The sequence below is a fragment of the Camelus bactrianus genome, chromosome 4, assembly GCF_048773025.1.
Source record: "Camelus bactrianus isolate YW-2024 breed Bactrian camel chromosome 4, ASM4877302v1, whole genome shotgun sequence".
NCBI classification, from domain to species: Eukaryota; Metazoa; Chordata; class Mammalia; order Artiodactyla; family Camelidae; genus Camelus; species Camelus bactrianus.
In genome coordinates this window covers 34759328-34778464 of record NC_133542.1, presented here as the reverse complement: position 1 = coordinate 34778464, position 19137 = coordinate 34759328, and the positions used below count along the sequence as shown (strand labels likewise).

At 44.9% G+C, this 19137-nt stretch overlaps 1 protein-coding gene and 1 long non-coding RNA gene across 7 annotated transcripts in view; one reads left to right on the top strand and one right to left on the bottom strand.

Annotated features, from left to right (window-relative positions):
- The window catches only part of LOC123612121 (uncharacterized), a 133113-nt gene that overhangs the window by 24013 nt on the left and 89963 nt on the right, over nucleotides 1-19137 (top strand). The window lies entirely within an intron of this gene.
- The window catches only part of FXN (frataxin), a 44592-nt gene continuing 30633 nt past the window's right edge, over nucleotides 5179-19137 (bottom strand). For 2 of the 3 annotated variants that reach the window (XM_074361672.1, XM_074361671.1), the window contains 5 exons: nucleotides 16749-16846; nucleotides 14480-14600; nucleotides 9939-10036; nucleotides 8601-8802; nucleotides 5179-7059 (listed from right to left, as the gene is read on the bottom strand). In XM_074361672.1, coding sequence (XP_074217773.1) covers nucleotides 6778-7059; nucleotides 8601-8802; nucleotides 9939-10036; nucleotides 14480-14600; nucleotides 16749-16846 — 801 coding nt within the window. In that variant the 3' untranslated portion in view covers nucleotides 5179-6777. The remainder of the gene's footprint in view (nucleotides 7060-8600; nucleotides 8803-9938; nucleotides 10037-14479; nucleotides 14601-16748; nucleotides 16847-19137) is intronic. The other variant, XM_074361673.1, reaches the window with a different exon arrangement.

Sequence of the window (19137 nt, the reverse complement as noted above, 5' to 3'; positions counted from 1 at the left end):
TCCCCAGGGGGTGAGATGGTTTTACCTTTCTGCATGGCTTGTACTTTTTACCTTGGGTGTGGTGTGGTCTGGGCAAAACTCTTGTAAACAGTGGTGAAAAATCCCAAGGGAGTGAAAAAACCAGCCAGACCAGAGCTGGAGTTCTTCTACCGGGTCACAAATTGGTTGTGAACCACAAAGATGAGACGGGGTCAGTTGTGATGGGGTGGAAACTGAGACCCACCTACATTCAATAAGTGTTTGGGAAGGTGTCTACTGTGATGTTTTCATGGCATTCTGCAGTTTGTCAGCTTCCCTCTTTCTAATTCTTTCTAAAAGCCTTGCAAGACCCCATGTACCAGGGCTGCTCTGGCTTTTCCAACCATGAGCCTACAGAGGCAGGAAGCACTCACTGGAAGCAATGTCAGGGCACACAGCAGGGCAGAGACCCCTGCCCACCCAGACACCACCAACCCAGAGCAGGAGTCCTGTTTCTGATTCTTGATTCCTTCTCCCAGGGTTGGAGACTTCCCAGTTAGGAGGATGGAGTCTGGTCCCATTGTCTTGTGGATAGCGCACCCTGAGGGCAGATGAATGAAAAGGCTCTTCTTTCTCTCCCTCCCTTTATCCCCTTTGCCATATAAAAGGGTCCTTTTGCATTTCTAAGGACTGGCTATCAGATCGGGAAGAAGCAGGACCCTGCAGGTGACATACCATAAAACTGAATGAAAGGATCAAAGGGCCTTTAAAAGGGGAAGAAAAAATAGGAAGCCCAAATGGAGAGAGGGTCCTTGGGTGACAGCTAGGAGATGCTGTGAGGAGCTTTTGAGGGTCTAGAATTGGAGTCTCATGCCAATTCTAGATTTGGAATACCTGGCTGGGATTGAGGGTCTCTAGGAGGATGAAGTGGCTGCCAATCTTAAAATAAAAAATCTCAAGTTCCCTTAAACTCTTAAAGTTATAGAGGCAGAGCACAGAGGACTTTTAGGACAGTGTAACTACTCTGTATGGTACTGTTGTAGGGGTGAAAAAACTTTTCTTCTACCATCCTAGGTTCAAGGGCTGGGTCTGTGAAATAAACTGAGGGCAGGCAGATTAACAGGAGAGAAAGTATACACATTTCTTAATTTTTAATATCACGTGCACAGGAAAAAATGTGACTACCCCCGAAAGTGGTGATATTTGAGAGTTTATGTAACATCTTCAGTTGAGGGATGTAGGCCATTTAGAGAAAAGTCAGTAATTTTTAGAAAAGATGATTAGGCCCTTAGAAGAACAGAGGGGAGATATGGAAGTTTAGGGGAGCAAAATTTGCCATCCCAAAATATGTCTCTTTGGCATGGGAATTATTTCAAACTGAGAACAAACAAGACCCCCAAACCTCAGAAAGAAGTTTTGACATTCCCCTCAGCTGCCTAAAATCATTTATACAGAGAACCTGTTCCAGGAAGGGAGCTATCTCCTAGACAACTCTAGTACTACATGAACTAGGTGTGGTGGACAAAGAGGAACCTAGCGATTTGATGAAATTCCTCTGTGTCCCATTGTCTGTGCATGGCCCACAAACATTGGTTTACCAAACGCTGGCTTTCCCATCTCCATATGAATTGCCTTCCTCCCCTTTGAAGTCTCAAAACACTGCCCCCAACATCTTTTGTATCTTTTGCTGAAGATGGTATTTAAGGTGAGGTTTTTGGCCACTTTGGTGAGTTACTCACTTTTCCTGGGTCTCTCCCAGGTGCCTACAGTATTAAACTTTTGTTTGATTTTTCTCCTGTTAATCTCTTCTGTCAATTTAACTCTTTTAAAAAAAAATTATTTTACTTATTTTTTGAGGGGGGAGGTAATTAGGTTTACTTATTTATTTTTAGAGGAGGTACTGGCGATTGAACCCACGACCTTGTGCATGCTAAGCATGTGCTCTAGCACTTGAGCTATACCCTCCCCCTCTGTCAATTTAATTCTTAAACCAGCTGAAAGAACCTAGAAGAGTAGAAGAAAAAACTTTCCTCCCCATAATAGTTGGTGACAAAATTTGTCTGGATGTGATAAAATCCAATCTAATATGTACATTTAAAAAATACTCCTCCAATCCATGAATATGGGATATCTTTCCATTTCTTTGTATCCTCTTCAATTTCCTTCATGAGTGTTTTACAGTTTTCAGAGGATAAGGTCTTTCACCTCCTTGATTAAATTTATTCCTAGGCATTTTATTCCTTTTGATACAGTTGTAAATATGGTTGTTTTCTTGAATTCTAATAGTTCATTATTAGTGTATAGAAAAACCACAGATTTCTGTATACTTCTGTATATTAATCATGTATCCTGCAACCTTACTGAACTTATTTGTTCTAATAGTTTTTTGGTGGAGACTTTAGGGTTTTCTGTATATAGCATCATGTCATTTGCAAGTAGTGACAGTTTTACTTTTTCCCTTGCAATTTGGATGACTTGTATTTCTTTTTCTCATCTGATTACTGTGTTTCCAACACTGTTCAATACAAGTGGTGAAAGTGGGCATCCTTGTCTTCTTCCTGATTTTAGAGGAAGAGCTCTCAGCATTTCCCTGTTGAGTATCTTAGCTATGGGCTTGGCATGTATGGCCTTCATCATATTGAAGTACATTCTCTCTATGCCCAGCTTGAGAGTTGAAACATTTTGTATCTTAAATAATGCATCCAGAGAAGATGGACCATGTGAACTCAGATTCTGTTTCTGTAGCAGACATCAGGATATAAGTGAGCTCAGTTTTATATACTCCCAAGGGGCCATTAATTGGGATTTTTAAAAATGTCATAGCTAGTGAAGTCAAACCAAGGATTTGAAGTCATTTCTTATTCTACTGGTAGCTATACACAGAAAGACAGAAAGTCATAGTTTTGAACAGAAGGGTATATTTATATGAAATTTCATACCTGTGCCCCTCCTTTTCCTTCCGGTATGTAGCTGTTTTCACTTGCAAAAAGGTAGATCCATGCCAAGAATTCAACTGGACATGACCTAAAATTCCTTTAATCTTACTATGTACCTTAGAGGTTGCTTTCCTTGGCAACCTTCTATAACCTATCAATGCAAACTTCACATTTAAGAATATGGGTCTTTCTTTAGAAGTAGCTGTGTTACCAAACTCAAGTCTGGTTGCTCACCTCTTGAAAATCAGTACTTGAGAGGCAAGTGTTGGTAGAAATGGAAAATGTTGCTTTTAATCAGGAAACTGGCAATCTGAGGATAAGGCAGACTCAGTGTCCCCAAAACCAACTCTGAAGATTCTGCTCTGCCATGAAAGGGAATTTCCATTTCATTTCTATTCCTTCGATCTACAGAAAGAACCAACAGGTTAATCAAGGCATTGTGTGATCATAAGATTTGAAAAGTGTGCTTGGGCTGTAGATGAGTAGAGTGTGGGGGTGCCTGGCTTAAGTTAGTGACAATGTAGCCCTGCTAACATGGGGAGACAAAAGGGGCCTCCTGTAGAGAGCTCTTTCCTGCCAAAAGCTGCTTACAAATCCCCACTGTCAGAACATCATTCCATTCCTATGGGATTAGGGGTGAAGACCTGTCTTCTGTAACTTCTTCATGCTGACACAGGGCACCATATTCTCACAGTGGAAGATATCGATATGGGTCTGTAGCCTCTCTTTGCTGACAATGTCAGTTGCCTGCTTACATATACAGGCAGAATAAACTACAAATATTTTGATGACCCCAAAGATATAGATTATTATGAGCAATAGTGTTAATCCCATTCTCTTAAGGCCAGTTCTTGGAAGTGTGCTGGCCATAGACTCAGTGCTGCAGTCTGGTCATCACACAGTTAGCTTTTTCCCTCTGGTGGCGGTTACAGTATCTGTAAAACGACTCACCAGTTTGCATCAGTCTGTGACTCTCCTGTCCTAATCATTAACTGCTTGAACCTGCTCTTTTTGTGACTCAGGGGCGCCTTCAGCTTTTCTACAAACAAGAGGGAGGGGACATAGAAGGGCCTCTGTACTTGGGCGGGGGAGTGCAGGGTTCTGCTTAGTTCCAGCAATGAAGTGTATTAGAATATGGGGTCAGGTACAGCTTAAGAGACATACTGTAAACCTATTATTTAACACAAACTGTCAAATAGAAGTTTGGCCTTATTGTTCTTAGAAGTTATGGAAAAGGTAGGGTACAATACGAAGATTGTAAGGGGCAAGAAAAATTGTTCTAGGGAATCAGAATCCATCCACCAAGATAACCAAAGTAAGCATTTTGACTAAGTTCGAGATTGAGTAGAGAATGTCAGAAATTTGGGAAAATCCCCAACTTTGAATATGAGATTATGCTGCCCATGTGATAATATTTGTCATGTGTTTGCTCTGCATGTGGGCACATGTGCCATGGTTAGGTATCTCCATTTTATACACAAGAAAACTGAAGCTAGCATCAACACACAAGTAGAGTGGCAGAGTTTGGATCAAACTTTTAAAACTCTATTTAAAAAAAACTCAAGTTCTCTTTTACATACCCCACTTCTCTGTGTCTTCAGAAAGAGCTAAATAAATCATTCTGGATAGTTTTATTTTCTAGTGGCAAAAGGTCTGTCTGCGTAGGAAGCTAAACGTAACAGAGAGCTTTCTAAAATTCTATGACGTATCTTCTTGCCTCCTTTAACATATAAGCCTGAATGTTCACAGTGATTTCCTGAACACTCATCCTTAATATGAGTGACACCATAAACGTGATGATGCTCCCAGAGTCTGAGTGTGTGGGGCTCTGGCTGCACATTGTGGTGCTTTTTCAGTTTGCTTGTCAGAGCATGATTTTATTCCTGCCCTCTCCCCTGGTGTTCTTGTGCTGGCCATCCCTTTGCTGCTTTAAATGGGAACCTCAGGGCCTTAGAATATAAAGGATTAAACTAGTTAGAATTGTATGTAAAGCAAAAGTAAATAGGCCTGGAAGTCTGCACAAGGAAAAGCACTGAGAGCAGAGACTCCCTAATTTCCATTTTCATGTTCTGGCAGCCCACTTACATACTTCTTTACATGTTCCCTTGTGTCCCAGATAGGAGAGTGCACCACTGAGCTGAGTTCTAGGGAAGTGAGGGGCAATGAAACCTTCCTTGGAAGCAAGAGATAGACACTCATATGCACACACAAACACACGATTTAAAAAAATTTTTTTTCACTGGTGCTGACCTATCCCACTTAAAAATTTCCACTGGACTAAAAATTATTTTTGAAGGAAGACTTTATTTTAACTAGTCATTTAACATTTGTTCATATTGTTCTGTTTTAAAGAGTTATTTTCCATAATGGAATGTGTTTTTGGTTCTCCCACTGCAAAAGCCTTTGATACACACTTGCATAGACTAGTCACTAATAAATCTTTCTTTAGCCAGAAAGTAACAGAACAGGGGCATAACTTTGGCTGAGTTCTAACGTTCCTGAGCCCTGGTTTCTTCATGTGTAAAATGCAGGCCTGGAACAAATAAAATGAGGCCATGTGGTACGGCAGGCTGCCTTGGTCCTCCAGGGCTACTGAAACAGAACACCACAGACTGGATGGCTTATAAACAGAAATTTATTTCTCACAGTCTGGAGGCTGGGAGGTCCAAGATCAAGGCCCCAGCAGATGTGTCTGGTGAAGGTGGGCTTCCTGGTTCACAGACAGTGGTCTCCTCCCCATGTCCTCACATGGTGGAAAGGACAAGGGAGCTCTCTGGGATCTCTGTTACAAGGGCGCTAACCCCACTCATGAGGGCTGTGATTGGGGGTTAGGAGCCACGCCTAAACTTTCAGTCTATAGCACAGGCTTAGCATGGTGACGGCCCCCCAAAAGATGATTATTTGAACATGAATTCAACTGAAATTCAAGGAGAGCAATGCCCCAAATCATATACTTACTTTACAGCTCAAAAAAAAATTGTTCACTCTTACCTCCTTTCCTAGAGGGAATTAAAGCCAGCCTGTTAAGTTGCCTGACAAGACCTGTAACTGTCTAAATTGGGAATCAACGAAATTCTATCCAGTTCAACCCTCTGAGTTAACAGGGGAAAACAGAGGTCCAGGGAGTTGGAGAAACTTGTCCATAGATAGACAGCTGCTTTGGGGCTGAGCCAAGTGTAGGACTCGGGTTCCTTTCATTAACACAAACATCTCTTCCTGTACGTGGCCCTTCACAATTTACCAGGCACCTCCTCAGCTCTGTTACCTCGGTTACTGTGCCAAATCCACAAGCTAACGGAGATGGTTTTCCCACCTTGTCTTTGGGAGACTTTTTGCATTCTCAGACCAGTGTTGCAATAGCTTATTTTATACTGACCCTTAAATTAAAACGAAAAAACAATGTATCCACACACGTAAATGTGTATGTACAGATACACGTAGCCATGGAAGACACGGCATCACATCTCCCTGTGCACCCCCCGTGTGGGCCACACCCTGGCAGTCACAAAGCACAGAGAAAAAACAGGCTTTGGTCTGAGAATTCCCGAGTCGCCACTGATGCTGAAATACTAAAGGGCTAAGAAGTGTTTACACTTTCAAGAGATGGAGGAACTTTTTAGACTGTGCGTTAGTGAGTCATTTTGAGACAGGACGGTGAGGTAGGCCAGCAGCTCTCCTTCAAAGAATGAACAGTGGAGACGATTCATTTCTCCTGGAATCTGTCCTTCTTTCTCTGTTGTGAGCTTATTTATAGAGGTACAGGCATACAGACACATCAGATGATAAGGAATATCACATGAGGGAGGAAATCAACAGTAAATCCAAAAAGACTCTATGGAAATTAAAAATCTGAACTTGGGGCAGGCTGGGAGGCCACAGTCTCTTAACAAAGCCCGTTACACACAATGCAACTGTCCTCAAAATCAGGAATGGAAAAAACTAGCCATTCAGCCATGGAGCAAAGCTGAGGTCCTGGCTTTAGCGCTTTTAATGTTTTTAGAACTGGGCTGGGCAGCAAGTGTCTTTTCCAGAGTAAGCCAGAGAAGATAAGTCCAGTTTGGTTTTCAGGGCTTGAGTCAGCTCCCTGGCCAGCAGCTCGTGGAGGGACACACCGTCGTGGGAGTACACCCAGTTTTTCCCGGTCCAGTCGTAACGCTTGGGGCCACTGCAAGACAAAACACACATAGGAAATCCACGGGGACAGCACCTTTAGAACAAAGCGCCACCGAGCACTTGACTGCAGTGAAGTTCTGGAAAGTAATACTCAGCGAGGCGTGTATTTGACTTCTCGTCTTAGGGCCTTTCTATTCAAGAATAATTACACGGTTATCCTCTGCAACAACTCACAGAACAGTTCTCAAGACCTGAAAACATTTCACCCTGCTGATGAGTCTCTAGGCAGCACATTCTGATCTTTTGCTTTTCCTACCTCACATTCGAAACCAGCTACATCAGAGCAGTGTTCTCTAGATTACGGCCATCCGTGTACCACTGACGTGATTTGTCCCTTACCTGCGATATCACTGTTATTAATGGTCAATTTTAGGACATTCATAACATTGTGCAACCACTACCTCTATCTACTTTCAAAACATTTTCGTCACCCAAAGGAAATTCCATACCCATGAAGCAGTTACTCTCCATTCATTCCTCTCCCCAGCCCCTGACAACCATCTGTATTACTATTTTAAAAAACAGCTTTCTGAATTCAATTTTAAATCCATGAAACTGAGAGTGTGGCCAGTTCCTCCACTTCCAACTCATCAGTGAATAACAGCTGTGTGTGTACTTCATGCTGGGTTTGTGTGGACCCAGGTGTAGCCAGGTTTTGCTGTGTCTTGTTATTCCAGAGCTACACAACTTGTGCTCATTAATTCCACCTCCTCTCGGCCCAGTGCAGGGGGTGGACATGACGGCAGATGATGGTGGTACATAATGATGCCTTGATACAAGGAGGAGAGGTGCCCTGAGTGCCCACGGGAAGGGGCACTGGAGTCCACCTGTGCACTCAGGGGAGCCTTTCCAAAGTCCAAGACTGCGAGGAGTTTGCCAGGGAGGAGGAAAGCTTATAAGGGAAGCATCTTTCAGGGTTAGAAAAATATCAAAATTTCTGTATTATCAACCAAATGCTGAGGTCTGAACACTTTCGTAATAATGGAGATAAAAGGGAACTAAAAGGACTGGGGCTTTTGTTTAATATGCACAGACAGCCAAACACGGAAAGGCATAACAACCTGGACCAAATCCCTTGATTTGAGAAAGTGCTCCCCTGGCCCTAGACTCTGTTTTGCTGGTGGGATGCCAGGCAGAGCATGAGACCCCCCCCAGGCCCCTCCACACTGCCCCAGCAGCCCTAACATCCAGGTGTCCACCCAGACCTCACCTTTATTGCATCCTACAACCTCCTCAGGGTGGGCAAGGCCACCGTTTCCACTAGACCTAAAACGCTGTCAATTAAAAAAACCCAGAGTATCAGAAAAGCAGCCCCAGGAAAGATTACTTTGAACCAATGTGAAAAACTGAGTGGAAAACTAAAAAAAATTTTTTTGAAGAACAGAGTATCTATGACAGTTAAATGGCTGCTCGGCAGATTTTTCTTTCCAGATTCCCATCGTGAATTACAGATTAAAAACAACAACAACAACAACAAAACTTGGAATTTCTCGGAAGATATCATGATGCAGAAGTAGATGCTTCTAAACGTGCCTGGGGTGGGATCATACGGCCAGTAGGTGTGTCCAAACAGGATAAGGACTTTTTCAGTCTCCAGATACAACACGAGGGAATTCTTTTAGTGAAGCCATCACAGCTGGTGCTGGTGCCCTGCCCACTATTCGTAGAGCCACCAATCCCCAAAGCTGGAGGGCTGGATTTGAGCTGATGCACCCACTTTCTCATGCTGGTTCCTCTGGAGATGAAAGAGAATGTACAGTCCGCATGTGCGGCCACAGTTAGGGTGAGGACGACGGTTTGACGCCAAAGAGAACAGGCTAATTGGTCCACATAGCGTAAAACACCCCCCCCCCCAACATCAAGTAAACTATCTGGATCTAAAAAGCAAGGCAATCTGTGAATAAGGGCCTTGTGAGAACTGACAGTGATCCTTTGGAGCCGTTCTTCTTGAATTGTAACATACTTCCTACATGAGGCTGAGGTAAAGAAGGCATAATGCTTTATTTTGAACAAAGAACCACACATCACAGCACCATAAACAGTGTACTATTAACTGCCTAAAAATGATGTCAACACTGGGGCAGGGGAAGAGTTAAATAGTTTTTTTTTAATGCAGATACTGTTAGGCTTTCAAAGAACTCGACGCTAGTTCCATTTGGGCCTTTCCCGATTCACAGTCAGTAGGTCTCTTTGGAAGTGCTAATGAGAGACCAGGAAGGTTGGTCTGAGAGCTTTTCATGGGCATCTCTTTGACTTTCTTACAGCCACTTCAGCAGCAGCTAGAGGGATGAGGGACCTGCTCTCCCGGCAAGTTCTCAGGCTTTGAGACACAGCACCGACGGCTCCAGTACAATATTTTATTCTGCTAGATTGAAAGCACGTCAACAGAAAAGGCAGGAGGGATTAAAATGCCCTGGAAGGGCAGTTAAAGGCGCTCTCCCGCCTCCACAGAGCACACAGCCCAGTTCTGCAAACAGATTCAACTAACCTTTAACTGCGATGCTCAGAACAAACTAGACGTTGAACGTTAACGTGATCTGAAGACAAAGTGCAACTTGTTCAGATGCTGAAATAGCAAAAGTCATTTTTTCAAAGGCGTGCCAATGATTTAATAGAGTTTAGGCCGAGTTCCGAACATTTCCCCCTTCAGATCTTGTTAACATCCCAATATCTGCTTAGAGCAGCCACATTATCACTGGACAGAAGTTACAGAACCAGAGTAGACTTTCCTGCTGAGCATGAGACAGGCTGGAAAACATCAGGAAAGGTTCACTTACACAGGTACAAACACATGAGGGCGACACTTAAACGGGCCACAAGACCGTGTTTCAAACAAGTTAAGCAAGGAGAGATTTTGACTTGTGAACATACCTGGATGGCGAGGATAACCAGATCTGCTTGTTTGGGGTCTGCTTGTTGATCACGTAGGTTCCTAGATCCCCACCCAGTTTAACTGTCAAAACACCACTCTGGTGGATCAGGTGTTGAAAAGCATGAGGGAAAGAAAACAAAAAGTTAACACTGTGTCATAATTGCCTCTAGTTTGCTATATCTCAACACTTTGCATTTCTACACTCTACAACATACACCATAAAGAACTGTCCCCAGTACCTCCGTTAAACAAACAAACCTAATTATCTCTTCCCCTCCTTCCCCACAAAACAGCACCTGTTATTTATTCAATACCAACTCTGCCAGGCACTGTGCTTTGCACGTTGTGTAAAACTTTTCTCCGTGACCATGACCATCAGAAGTAGGAATCATTATCCCAGTTTTACAGATGAGGACAACAGAGAGACAGAGCAATAAAGAATATTTAGTAATTGGCAGAGCTGATCTTAAATCTAGGTCTGTTTAGGTCCAAAAGATGCTGTTCTTTCTGTAACACAAAGTGCACTCTCAGTCCCATTAGTCAGTGATATGAGATGTTCACTCTCAGGTATTGGCTGCCAATTTTTAAATGAATTTTTTAAAAAAGGGCTAGGATCACAGTATACATAAGCTTTTTTTTTTTTAAATTTTTTTCCCTGAAATCCATACGTACTATTTTGGTGGGACAGCCTTTCACTGATTTTAAAATCTTGAAACAGTACAATTTAGTAGTTTTTGGCATTTCACAAACTGTTTTCAAAAGGTGTGCAAACATCCTAAGTATCTAATTCCAGACTATTTACATCACCCCAAAAAGAAACCCTGGACCCACTAGGAGCCACTCCTCCTTCCCCACCATAGTTTATGGCTTATTTTGCCATGTGATATCAGGCTCAGGGAATCAAGACATAATTTCTTCTAATGACCTGTTTGTGGCCATTACACACCCCATTGTGCGTTGACCCCACAGCTGGGAGGTGTGTGATGCAGCGGGAAAGGCTGTGGGTCAGGTCTAGGGATGTGCTTTCTGTGTCTCACCCACTGCGCCGTTTCCTTGGGACGACACCAGCTCCGCCTCCTTCAGAGACAGTGAGGGGATGAGGGGCTGACTGGTGAGCTGAGGTGCTTCTAGGAAGGTGACCTGGACGCCCCTTGGCTGGGACCAGGGTCCGTGTGTGTCCCCACAGCCTCTGTGCTCTCCTCACTGCATCTCAGCTGCCAGCTTGTTTGCTGGTCACCTGCCCCTTCCCTCCACTACTTTAGGCAACTCAAAAGCAGATTTGCCTTTTCATCCTAGCATCTTCAGTATTTGTGCAAAATACAGATGGATTTTTTGTGGACGAATGAATGGAGTGGATGATAACCAGGCACTGTGATAATAACACGTGTCACAGGAGGGGCAAGGTTATGCAAGGCAGGGTCTCAGCACTCAACCACGCCCCGGCCTGTTCCTTGAGCATCATTAGATTTTTCTCCCCAGGGAGACAGAGGCTGTTTCCAAAGGACAGCGGCAAGAGGAGGAAGGAAACTAGCTGCCTCACTGGTTCCCTAGGAGTTCTTAGTGTTTTAGGAACGTCTGCAAGTAGACCAGATAAAGAGAGCTTTTTGTCCATTAGGATTATTCCTTAAGGGGCAATCTGCGTCTTCTCTGGGAGGGTGGTTAGACTTCAATGCAGGGCAGTGTGGGGCGGGGAAAGAGTTAGTGCTTAGCAACTGCCGAGACCGTGCCTAACCAATCAGAACAGACCCTGGCCACTGCTGGTGAGGCTCAATTCTCAACAGTCAGTACCAGTGGAAGCAAAAGTAGCCATTTCTGTTGTTACCAACTCATCTGTAGAAACCACACAGATGGGAATGGCAGGTTGAGTCAGGGGACATCAGGTATATGCATGTGGCTTCCCACACTCCTAAAACAGACACTGACTTCCCCTTAAGAAATAAGAATATGAATGTGAAGCACTTTTACCTACATTGTGTCACTGAACCCTAAGACACCCCTGGAGAAGTAGAAATTACGGTTGCCCACTTAACAGCTGAAGGACTGGCCCCTCATGGTTAGATAATTTACTGAAGCATCCTTGGAAAGAAAGTACAAACCCAGGATGCTACCCAGGTCCTCTTTCTCCGTATCCAGTAAAGTGCTGCCTCTGAGGAGGGGTCTGCAAGCTAGGACCCAGGGATAGTCCTCAGGGGTCTGCAGAGAGCCCTGGTAACTAAAATTGTACTCACAGGTCCGTGGGGAAGTTATCCTCAGGAGAGGGCCCAGAGCACTCAGAGTCTTACAGGGGGTCCCGAACCCAAAACAGTTAAGAAATCTGCTCTCTGGCAATAATATGCTGACAACTCAGTGAATGAAGGACATAGCAAGCATATTCTCATTAAATTGTCTAAAAGGCCAAGGCTCCACCTGGGGAAAAAAAAAGGAAGGCAGCTTGGAGGTAACTCTTTAAAAGAGTGGTACTTCTCACAGTCCCAGGTCAAGTGCGGCAGACTCAGTGGTTGCCTAGCTGCCAAGGAGCTCAGTGTCGCCATGGGAGCTGATGTGTAAACAGACAGTTACAACCCCAGGTAACCAGTGCTCCATGGAGTCATCCTCCGAGTGCAGGGCAAGGAGAGTAGGGTGGTGTCTGCCTGGAGCATCTAGGAGGGCTTCACAGAGAAGGCAGCACCCAACTGGACCCTGAGGGCAGGTAGGGAAAGACTGCACATCAACCAAGCTCAAATAATGGTATTATAGGTGTTCTGTTGTCTGTAATGTAATCTCAACTGATTTATCTTCTATGTGAAATACGTAAGTTAGCATCTGAAGGATTCTAACTGGGAATTCACACCCGAGGGTGGATAGCATTTCAAAGTACTTAGAGGTCCAAACTACAGCAGCAGCAACTATATGCCATTAGCCTTCTACATTTACACTGAAGATTTTCCTAACTAGCAAGTGATTTGCTAGAAATACTTCTTCCTTAGAGAGCAGAATGATACTCAAGGTACAGTATATGTATTGGCTAGAAAAACTCAGGTGCCTCTTCCCTTGCAAGAATGGGTTATAGACCCGGGGAAGGCCAGCAGCTGAATCACTCTTCAGAGAGGCACTCAAGGCAGGTAAGGTCTTGTGACCTAGCACTAAGCAGAAGTGAGGTAAGCAGAATTCAGCTGCTAGGATATCGGCACCTTTGCTTCTAATGAAACATTCATGCAAAGTATCTGAGTCTGGGGCTTCATGAATCCATAAGGACAGGCAGTGTGACTGTTTCTGTGGCATGTTAATGAATGTTTGCATGTGTGGCAGAGTTTAGCCTTAGACATGGTTTCCCTGTAGTAATAGCAGCTGGTAAGGAGGCTGGGAGAATGGAGACTTGTAACTTCCCCAGCTCTAACCATCCCACCGATGGTCAAGTTGGGGAGGCCAGTTTGTAATGGTTCCCAAGTAGCTCTGCCTTCTGAGGCTGCCTGTGTAAGCACGTCTACAGCCTGGCCTGGAGACTGCTGCATTTTCTGCTACTAACAGTGACCAACAAGTCCACCTGGAAGACGTTCAATCCTTCCTTGCCCCGTTACTGCCAAGTCCCTGACTGTCCTTACAACCAGGCTTTTGATGTCTTTTCCATCTGACGGAGTCCTTTTCTAGTCTGTGCCCCCAAACATCAGCATTCAATGCCATTTCTATCACTTAGACTGACAGCTGGTTGTCCTAAATAATTCCATGATTTAATCCAAAATGCACACTTCATGACATTTCCTGGTATTAATTAATTGCTGTCAAGAGGATTAACCTCTGCAGGGGATTTGCTCCCACTGGCAAAAAAGAGCTGCTTCCTAAGTCCTCAACTAATTCTAAATCCAAAGGCCGACCCTTGCTCAAGTCTGCCACCTGGTGGCCAGTTGACACACAGCTGCACTGCCTGGGCTCCCAGGATCTGGGGCTCAAGATTCATCCAGCCCTGGGGCTCTCACCCAGGTGCATATTAGAATCACCTGGGGAGTGATTCTAAAAACTTTAAAAACCTTAATTCCTGGCATGCACCACACCCCAGACCAACTAAATAAAAGTCCCTAGGGGTGGGACCCGGGGATGCACATTAGAATCTCAGGGGAGCTTTTAAAAAATGTGCCTCCTAGCTGCACCCTGACTACTGCATCAGAATGTCCTAGGAGTGGGGCCTAAGTCTAGTCTGCATACGCCTGGGGCAATCTCTCACCCTGCTTAGGAACCAGCGACCTAGTTCAGCGTTCCCCAGGCCTGCATGATGAGAGGCGTCTTGCTGGACAAACACAGGCCTAGGCCCCTCCCTGACTTACTTTCACGGCTATTGAGTGATGTGTGAGAATCTGGAGTTTTAGGCACAGATGAGGCTCAGAAAGGCTGAGTGACTTGCCCAAGGTCACAAGCCTGGTGGAGCAGGTCTGGAACCAGAACCCAATCTTTTGGTCCCACCCATAACCGCCTGCTGCTGGATGAGTAACTCTGCTGGAAAGGAATTCTTTATCTTAGCTAAACTTCTTAGGGAGGGCATGAAGAATGAAAATAAGCAAAGAGGTACCCCAAAGGAGACGTCATAGTCTTCTAATGTGTAAGGCTTGTCTGCAAGGTCTTCAAAAAACTCTGCTAAGGAGTCCAGCGTCTCCTCTGCCAGTCTTTCATAGGTGGTATCGTCCAGGGAGCTGCAGGGGGAACAAGAAACAACCCCAAATACGCAATGACCAAATTGCTCTATTTTATCAGTGTCAATTGACACCTTTATTTTTTACTTAAATTTTTTAAATTGATAGAAAAGCTCTAGCATGTACAGAGTAAAACCTGAAACAGCATGAGAGGGTAATAAGCCCTTATTTCAGAGAAATCAGCGCTTCTTCCCAAACAGGCAGCCCCCATCCACAGAGTCAACCACGATAAGCACTCTCTTCTGTGCCCTTCTGGAATTTTATGTTCCTTTTACTAATGAAGCACCTTGCAATTTTCATTTCATATGTCTTAGAAATGGTTCCAAATTAGCACATGTGGATTTTCATACTCTTTATTTTATGTTATTCATTCAGCTTGTCCCCTTCGGCTGGACACTCAGGCTGTTTCCATGGCTTGTTATTAAAATTTGTTGGGCAAACCCCAAAGTGGGAGAAAATATTTGCATTCCATCTATCTGAAAAAGGACTTATTTCCAGAACATGTAAAGAACTCTCACAAATCAATAAGTAAAAGAAAACTCAATAGAAAAGTGGGCAGAATACTTGAACAGATTTCATTTAATATAATAGATAAATAAACTGTGGTATATTCATACAATGGAATACTACAGAGCAAAACAGTTGTCTATAAATATAACAATATAGATGAATCCCACAAACAAATGGTGACTGAAAGAAGCTACATGCAGACATTTATACTTAATGATTCTGTTTATATAAAGTTAAAGCCCAGGCAAAACTAATCCTTGCTATTGGAAATCAGAATGGTAGCTATTCTGGGGCAGGGAGGGGTTAATAACTAGAAGTGAGCAGAAGGTTTGCTTTGAAGGGGCTGGTCATATTCTATTTCTTAAGCTATTTCTTGTGTTAACGTGTTATGTTTAGTTTTTGAAAATGTATCCAGCTATATATTTATAACTTGGAGACTTTCCTGTATAGATACTATTTTAAAATTTTTAAAAATTGGTATAAATCCATAGAGACAGAAGCAGATACTACTATACCTAAAATAGAAAAACAGCAAGGTCCTACTGTAGAGCACAGGGAACTATATTCAATACCTTGAGGTAACCTATGGGAGTGACAGACCAGGAGAAGCCTCTGAGGGGCAGCACCAGGGTTTCTTGGAAGGATGTCCTCCACGGCCAGGGCAGAGGTTGTCCCAGTGCTGCCCAGGGACATTGCTGCCACAGGCCAGGGACATGACTCTTTTTTGAATGGGTGTGTCGTAGTGGGTATCTTGCCCCTCTCCGTGTGTGTGTGTGTGTGTGTGTGCAGATCAAAAATGCGATTCCTAGACCTGGGAGACGGGATTGCATGTCACCTGGACATCTTGGGTGACCTGCCTGGGCCTGTGGCTGCAGCCTGTGGTTGTGTGTATGTGTATGTGTATGTGTATGTGGAAGGAGGGTCCACGCATCGCCTCCTCCCTCCAGGGCACTTCCTGGCCTCCCCTGCAGGTAGCTGCGTCCCTGTGACCAAGTCCTTCCCACTAAAATGTGAGTGAGGGACAGATGCCACTTCCAGGCCTTCCACACTCATCCCTTTCATGGAGTGGAACCTGGACAGGGTGACCTGGCCTCAACCTGCAGAGGACAGCAAGGTACTGACAGGCCATAGGAAGGTAGAAGGAGCCAGGCTCCCTGACCCATTTCGCAGAGGCAGGGCCACCCTGGGCCAACGGCAGGGGAACACAAACCACTCCTGGTTGGAGCTGTTACAGTTTTGGGTCTGCTTGTTACAGGAGCTTGGCCTGCCCTAACTACTACGATATCACGGAGGATAATAACAAAACTCTGGAAACAACCTAAATGTCCAGCAACAGGGGGTGGGTGAAATGAGTTATGGTACATCCATAAAACTTAATACTACTTCGTTAAAAACAATGTGGTGGGTCATTAGTGATGTGGAAAGATGCTTATGAGTGCTGCTGCTTGGGGAGAGAACAGGTTTTGTATGGGATGAGCTTTGTTTATTTATTTATTTTTTGGTTAAAAAAAGGTAAGAGGAAAGGAAAAAAGAAGAGAGAAGTATGTGTATGTGCACATACGTTGTGTATTGAGAAGGGGAGGGAGGGTCAGGGACAGGGAGGAAGAGATCTGGGACATGGAAGGTGTTTTATCTTACCCAGGGTTGCTCACAGTTCCCGCTGTCCTCAAATTCATCAGACAGACACTCTGCTTTTTGACATTCAGGATCTGGTTGAGGCAGCAGAGGCCCACACTCTAAAAACCAAAGTGAAGAAGAACATTACCATTTTCCAGTAGATTACAGTCCATGAACACATGGTTTAAATATCGCCACTTCTGCGTTTGGGAGTAACCAGGTTAAAGTGCTTCAGAGTATTTACTTCTCAGGAATTTTCTTCACCTCCCTTTAGTGCATCTCACCGAGCTCCCTGGACCCTCAGCCTGTGCTGTCCAACACAGCAGCCATGAGCCACGTGCAGCCATGTAGACATACACTTACTGAAATAAGAGAACATTGAAAAAGTCAGTTCCTTAGTGGCACCAGCCACGTTTTGAGTGTCCTGTGGTGTCATGTGGCTTGTGGCACAGACACAGAACATATCCACCATCACGGAAGGTTCTATCTGGCAGCACTGCTCTAGGCTGTGATGGGGTGGTTAGCACAGAGGACATGCAAAGTGTCAGCAAAACCCTTAGAATTTGACTAAAACGAGCAACAACAAAAAGCAGGATGTCCAGAAGAGAGGTCCTGACTGCAGACTGCTGTCTGACAGATCTCACTGACACGATCTGCAGGGGACACGGTGACCCATTGACTTCTTTTAATATGTAACTGCTGAGTGTCCTGGCGCCTGGCTCAGAAGAGGTGGGGTCTGAGCTGATGATTGCCAGGCCTGCAGACCGGCCGGAGAGATGGCGGAGGGGACGGAGGCCGGGAGGGAGAAAGAGTGGTGCAGCCGAGCGGAGATGGTAAGGGAGGTGATGGATAGGGGCCACGGGCTCTCGTGAAGGTACCAGTTGGACTTTATCCTGGAAGGCACTGAGGGGCTTTCAGAGGTTGGTGGCAAGGTTCACGTAGTCCAAAGGTCACTGTGGTTGCTGCTAAGAGAAGGGTCCAGAGGGTGTCAGTTACTCTCTCCAGCCACCGGGGCCCTCGGCAAGCTAAGAAGGGCGAAGGCTGAGAGGCGAGTGGAGGTAGAGGAGAGAGGGGTGCAGAACGCAGACGAGGGCTCTGAAGAGGTGAGAGGGGCCGTGACAGCCACAGCATCACCACAGCACATTCTAGGTGTTCGCCCTCTGCTGGGTAGCGTTCTCCGTCCTTAGAGCCAGGGATTCGTTTAGTCCTCATTACAACCCTGTGAGGGAAGGACTATTATGTCATTACTCACGACAGTTATGTCCTATAAAGCAGCCGCAGACACTGGGTTAGCCACTTACTTCTAAGGGAAATGCAGGCTTAGGTTCCTGAAAGCCACTGGTCACATTCTCCCCAGCAGATCACTGCAGATCCTTGTTTTACGTGTTTCTGTTTAAACGCACTTGTTGAATATATCTTGTTTATTCACTGACCCTGAACTCACACCTGAATGATGCTGATCCAACCCACGTGTTTTCTCTGAGGCCCATCCCACTTCTTGCTTAGGGACACTAGACAGCGCTTCAGCACTGTGCTTGGGGCCACTTTAAACACTTTAAACTTTTGCTGGAATTGCCAGCAAAAAACACAAAAGTGTGAAAAACATGCCACCAAATACACTGTGAAAAGGACCGCTGTTACCAGTATGAAGGGCTTCTTGTCTGACTCAGCCAGGGACATGTTGAGTGTAGGCGACTTATATTTTGGGGTCTCTGTGCATGTCCAAGAATGACCATGACAGTGCTTTGAGTATTGATTTGGGGGTTACAAATACATTTTAGGGAGGAGGTGACTTCACAGGTACAGGATCCAGGAATAATGATTGACTGTATTCATATTTTACAGATGAGGAAACTGAGGCACAGAAGGATAACTTGACCAAAATCACACAAACACAGTCAGGCAGCTAGGATTTGAACCCAAGCTGTCTGTTCCCAGGGTCTGGGTCACCAAGGAAAGAATCCCACCCCTGGGAATCAAATACGGAGGGAGGCGCTGGAGAACACGGAGGTCACCTCTGAATTTGCTTTCTCTCCAGGATCCTGGCCCCTCAAATCCTAGCTGTCTGCATCTCTCTGATACCTTCACGTAGCTGTTTTTCTGTTTTATTTTTGTCTTTCATTGCACATCTTTGACGGTTCCGGTGGGAGATTTGGTCTAAGGCGAAGTACTCATGCACAGCCAGAGCAGAAGTCTTTATTCAGCTGTTTTTTAACCACAAGAATAACAGCTGCCAGACTCCCTGCCCTGTTTCTCACCTACTCTCTGCAACCTGACATTCCCTGGGGAACTGCTTAACCTTCTAGGCCTCTGCTCTCTCCTCTGGAGGCAGGGATCGGGGTACTGGCCTTGCAGAATGGTTACGAGGATTAGACAAGAGGACATGAACACCCCAAACACGGGGCCTGAG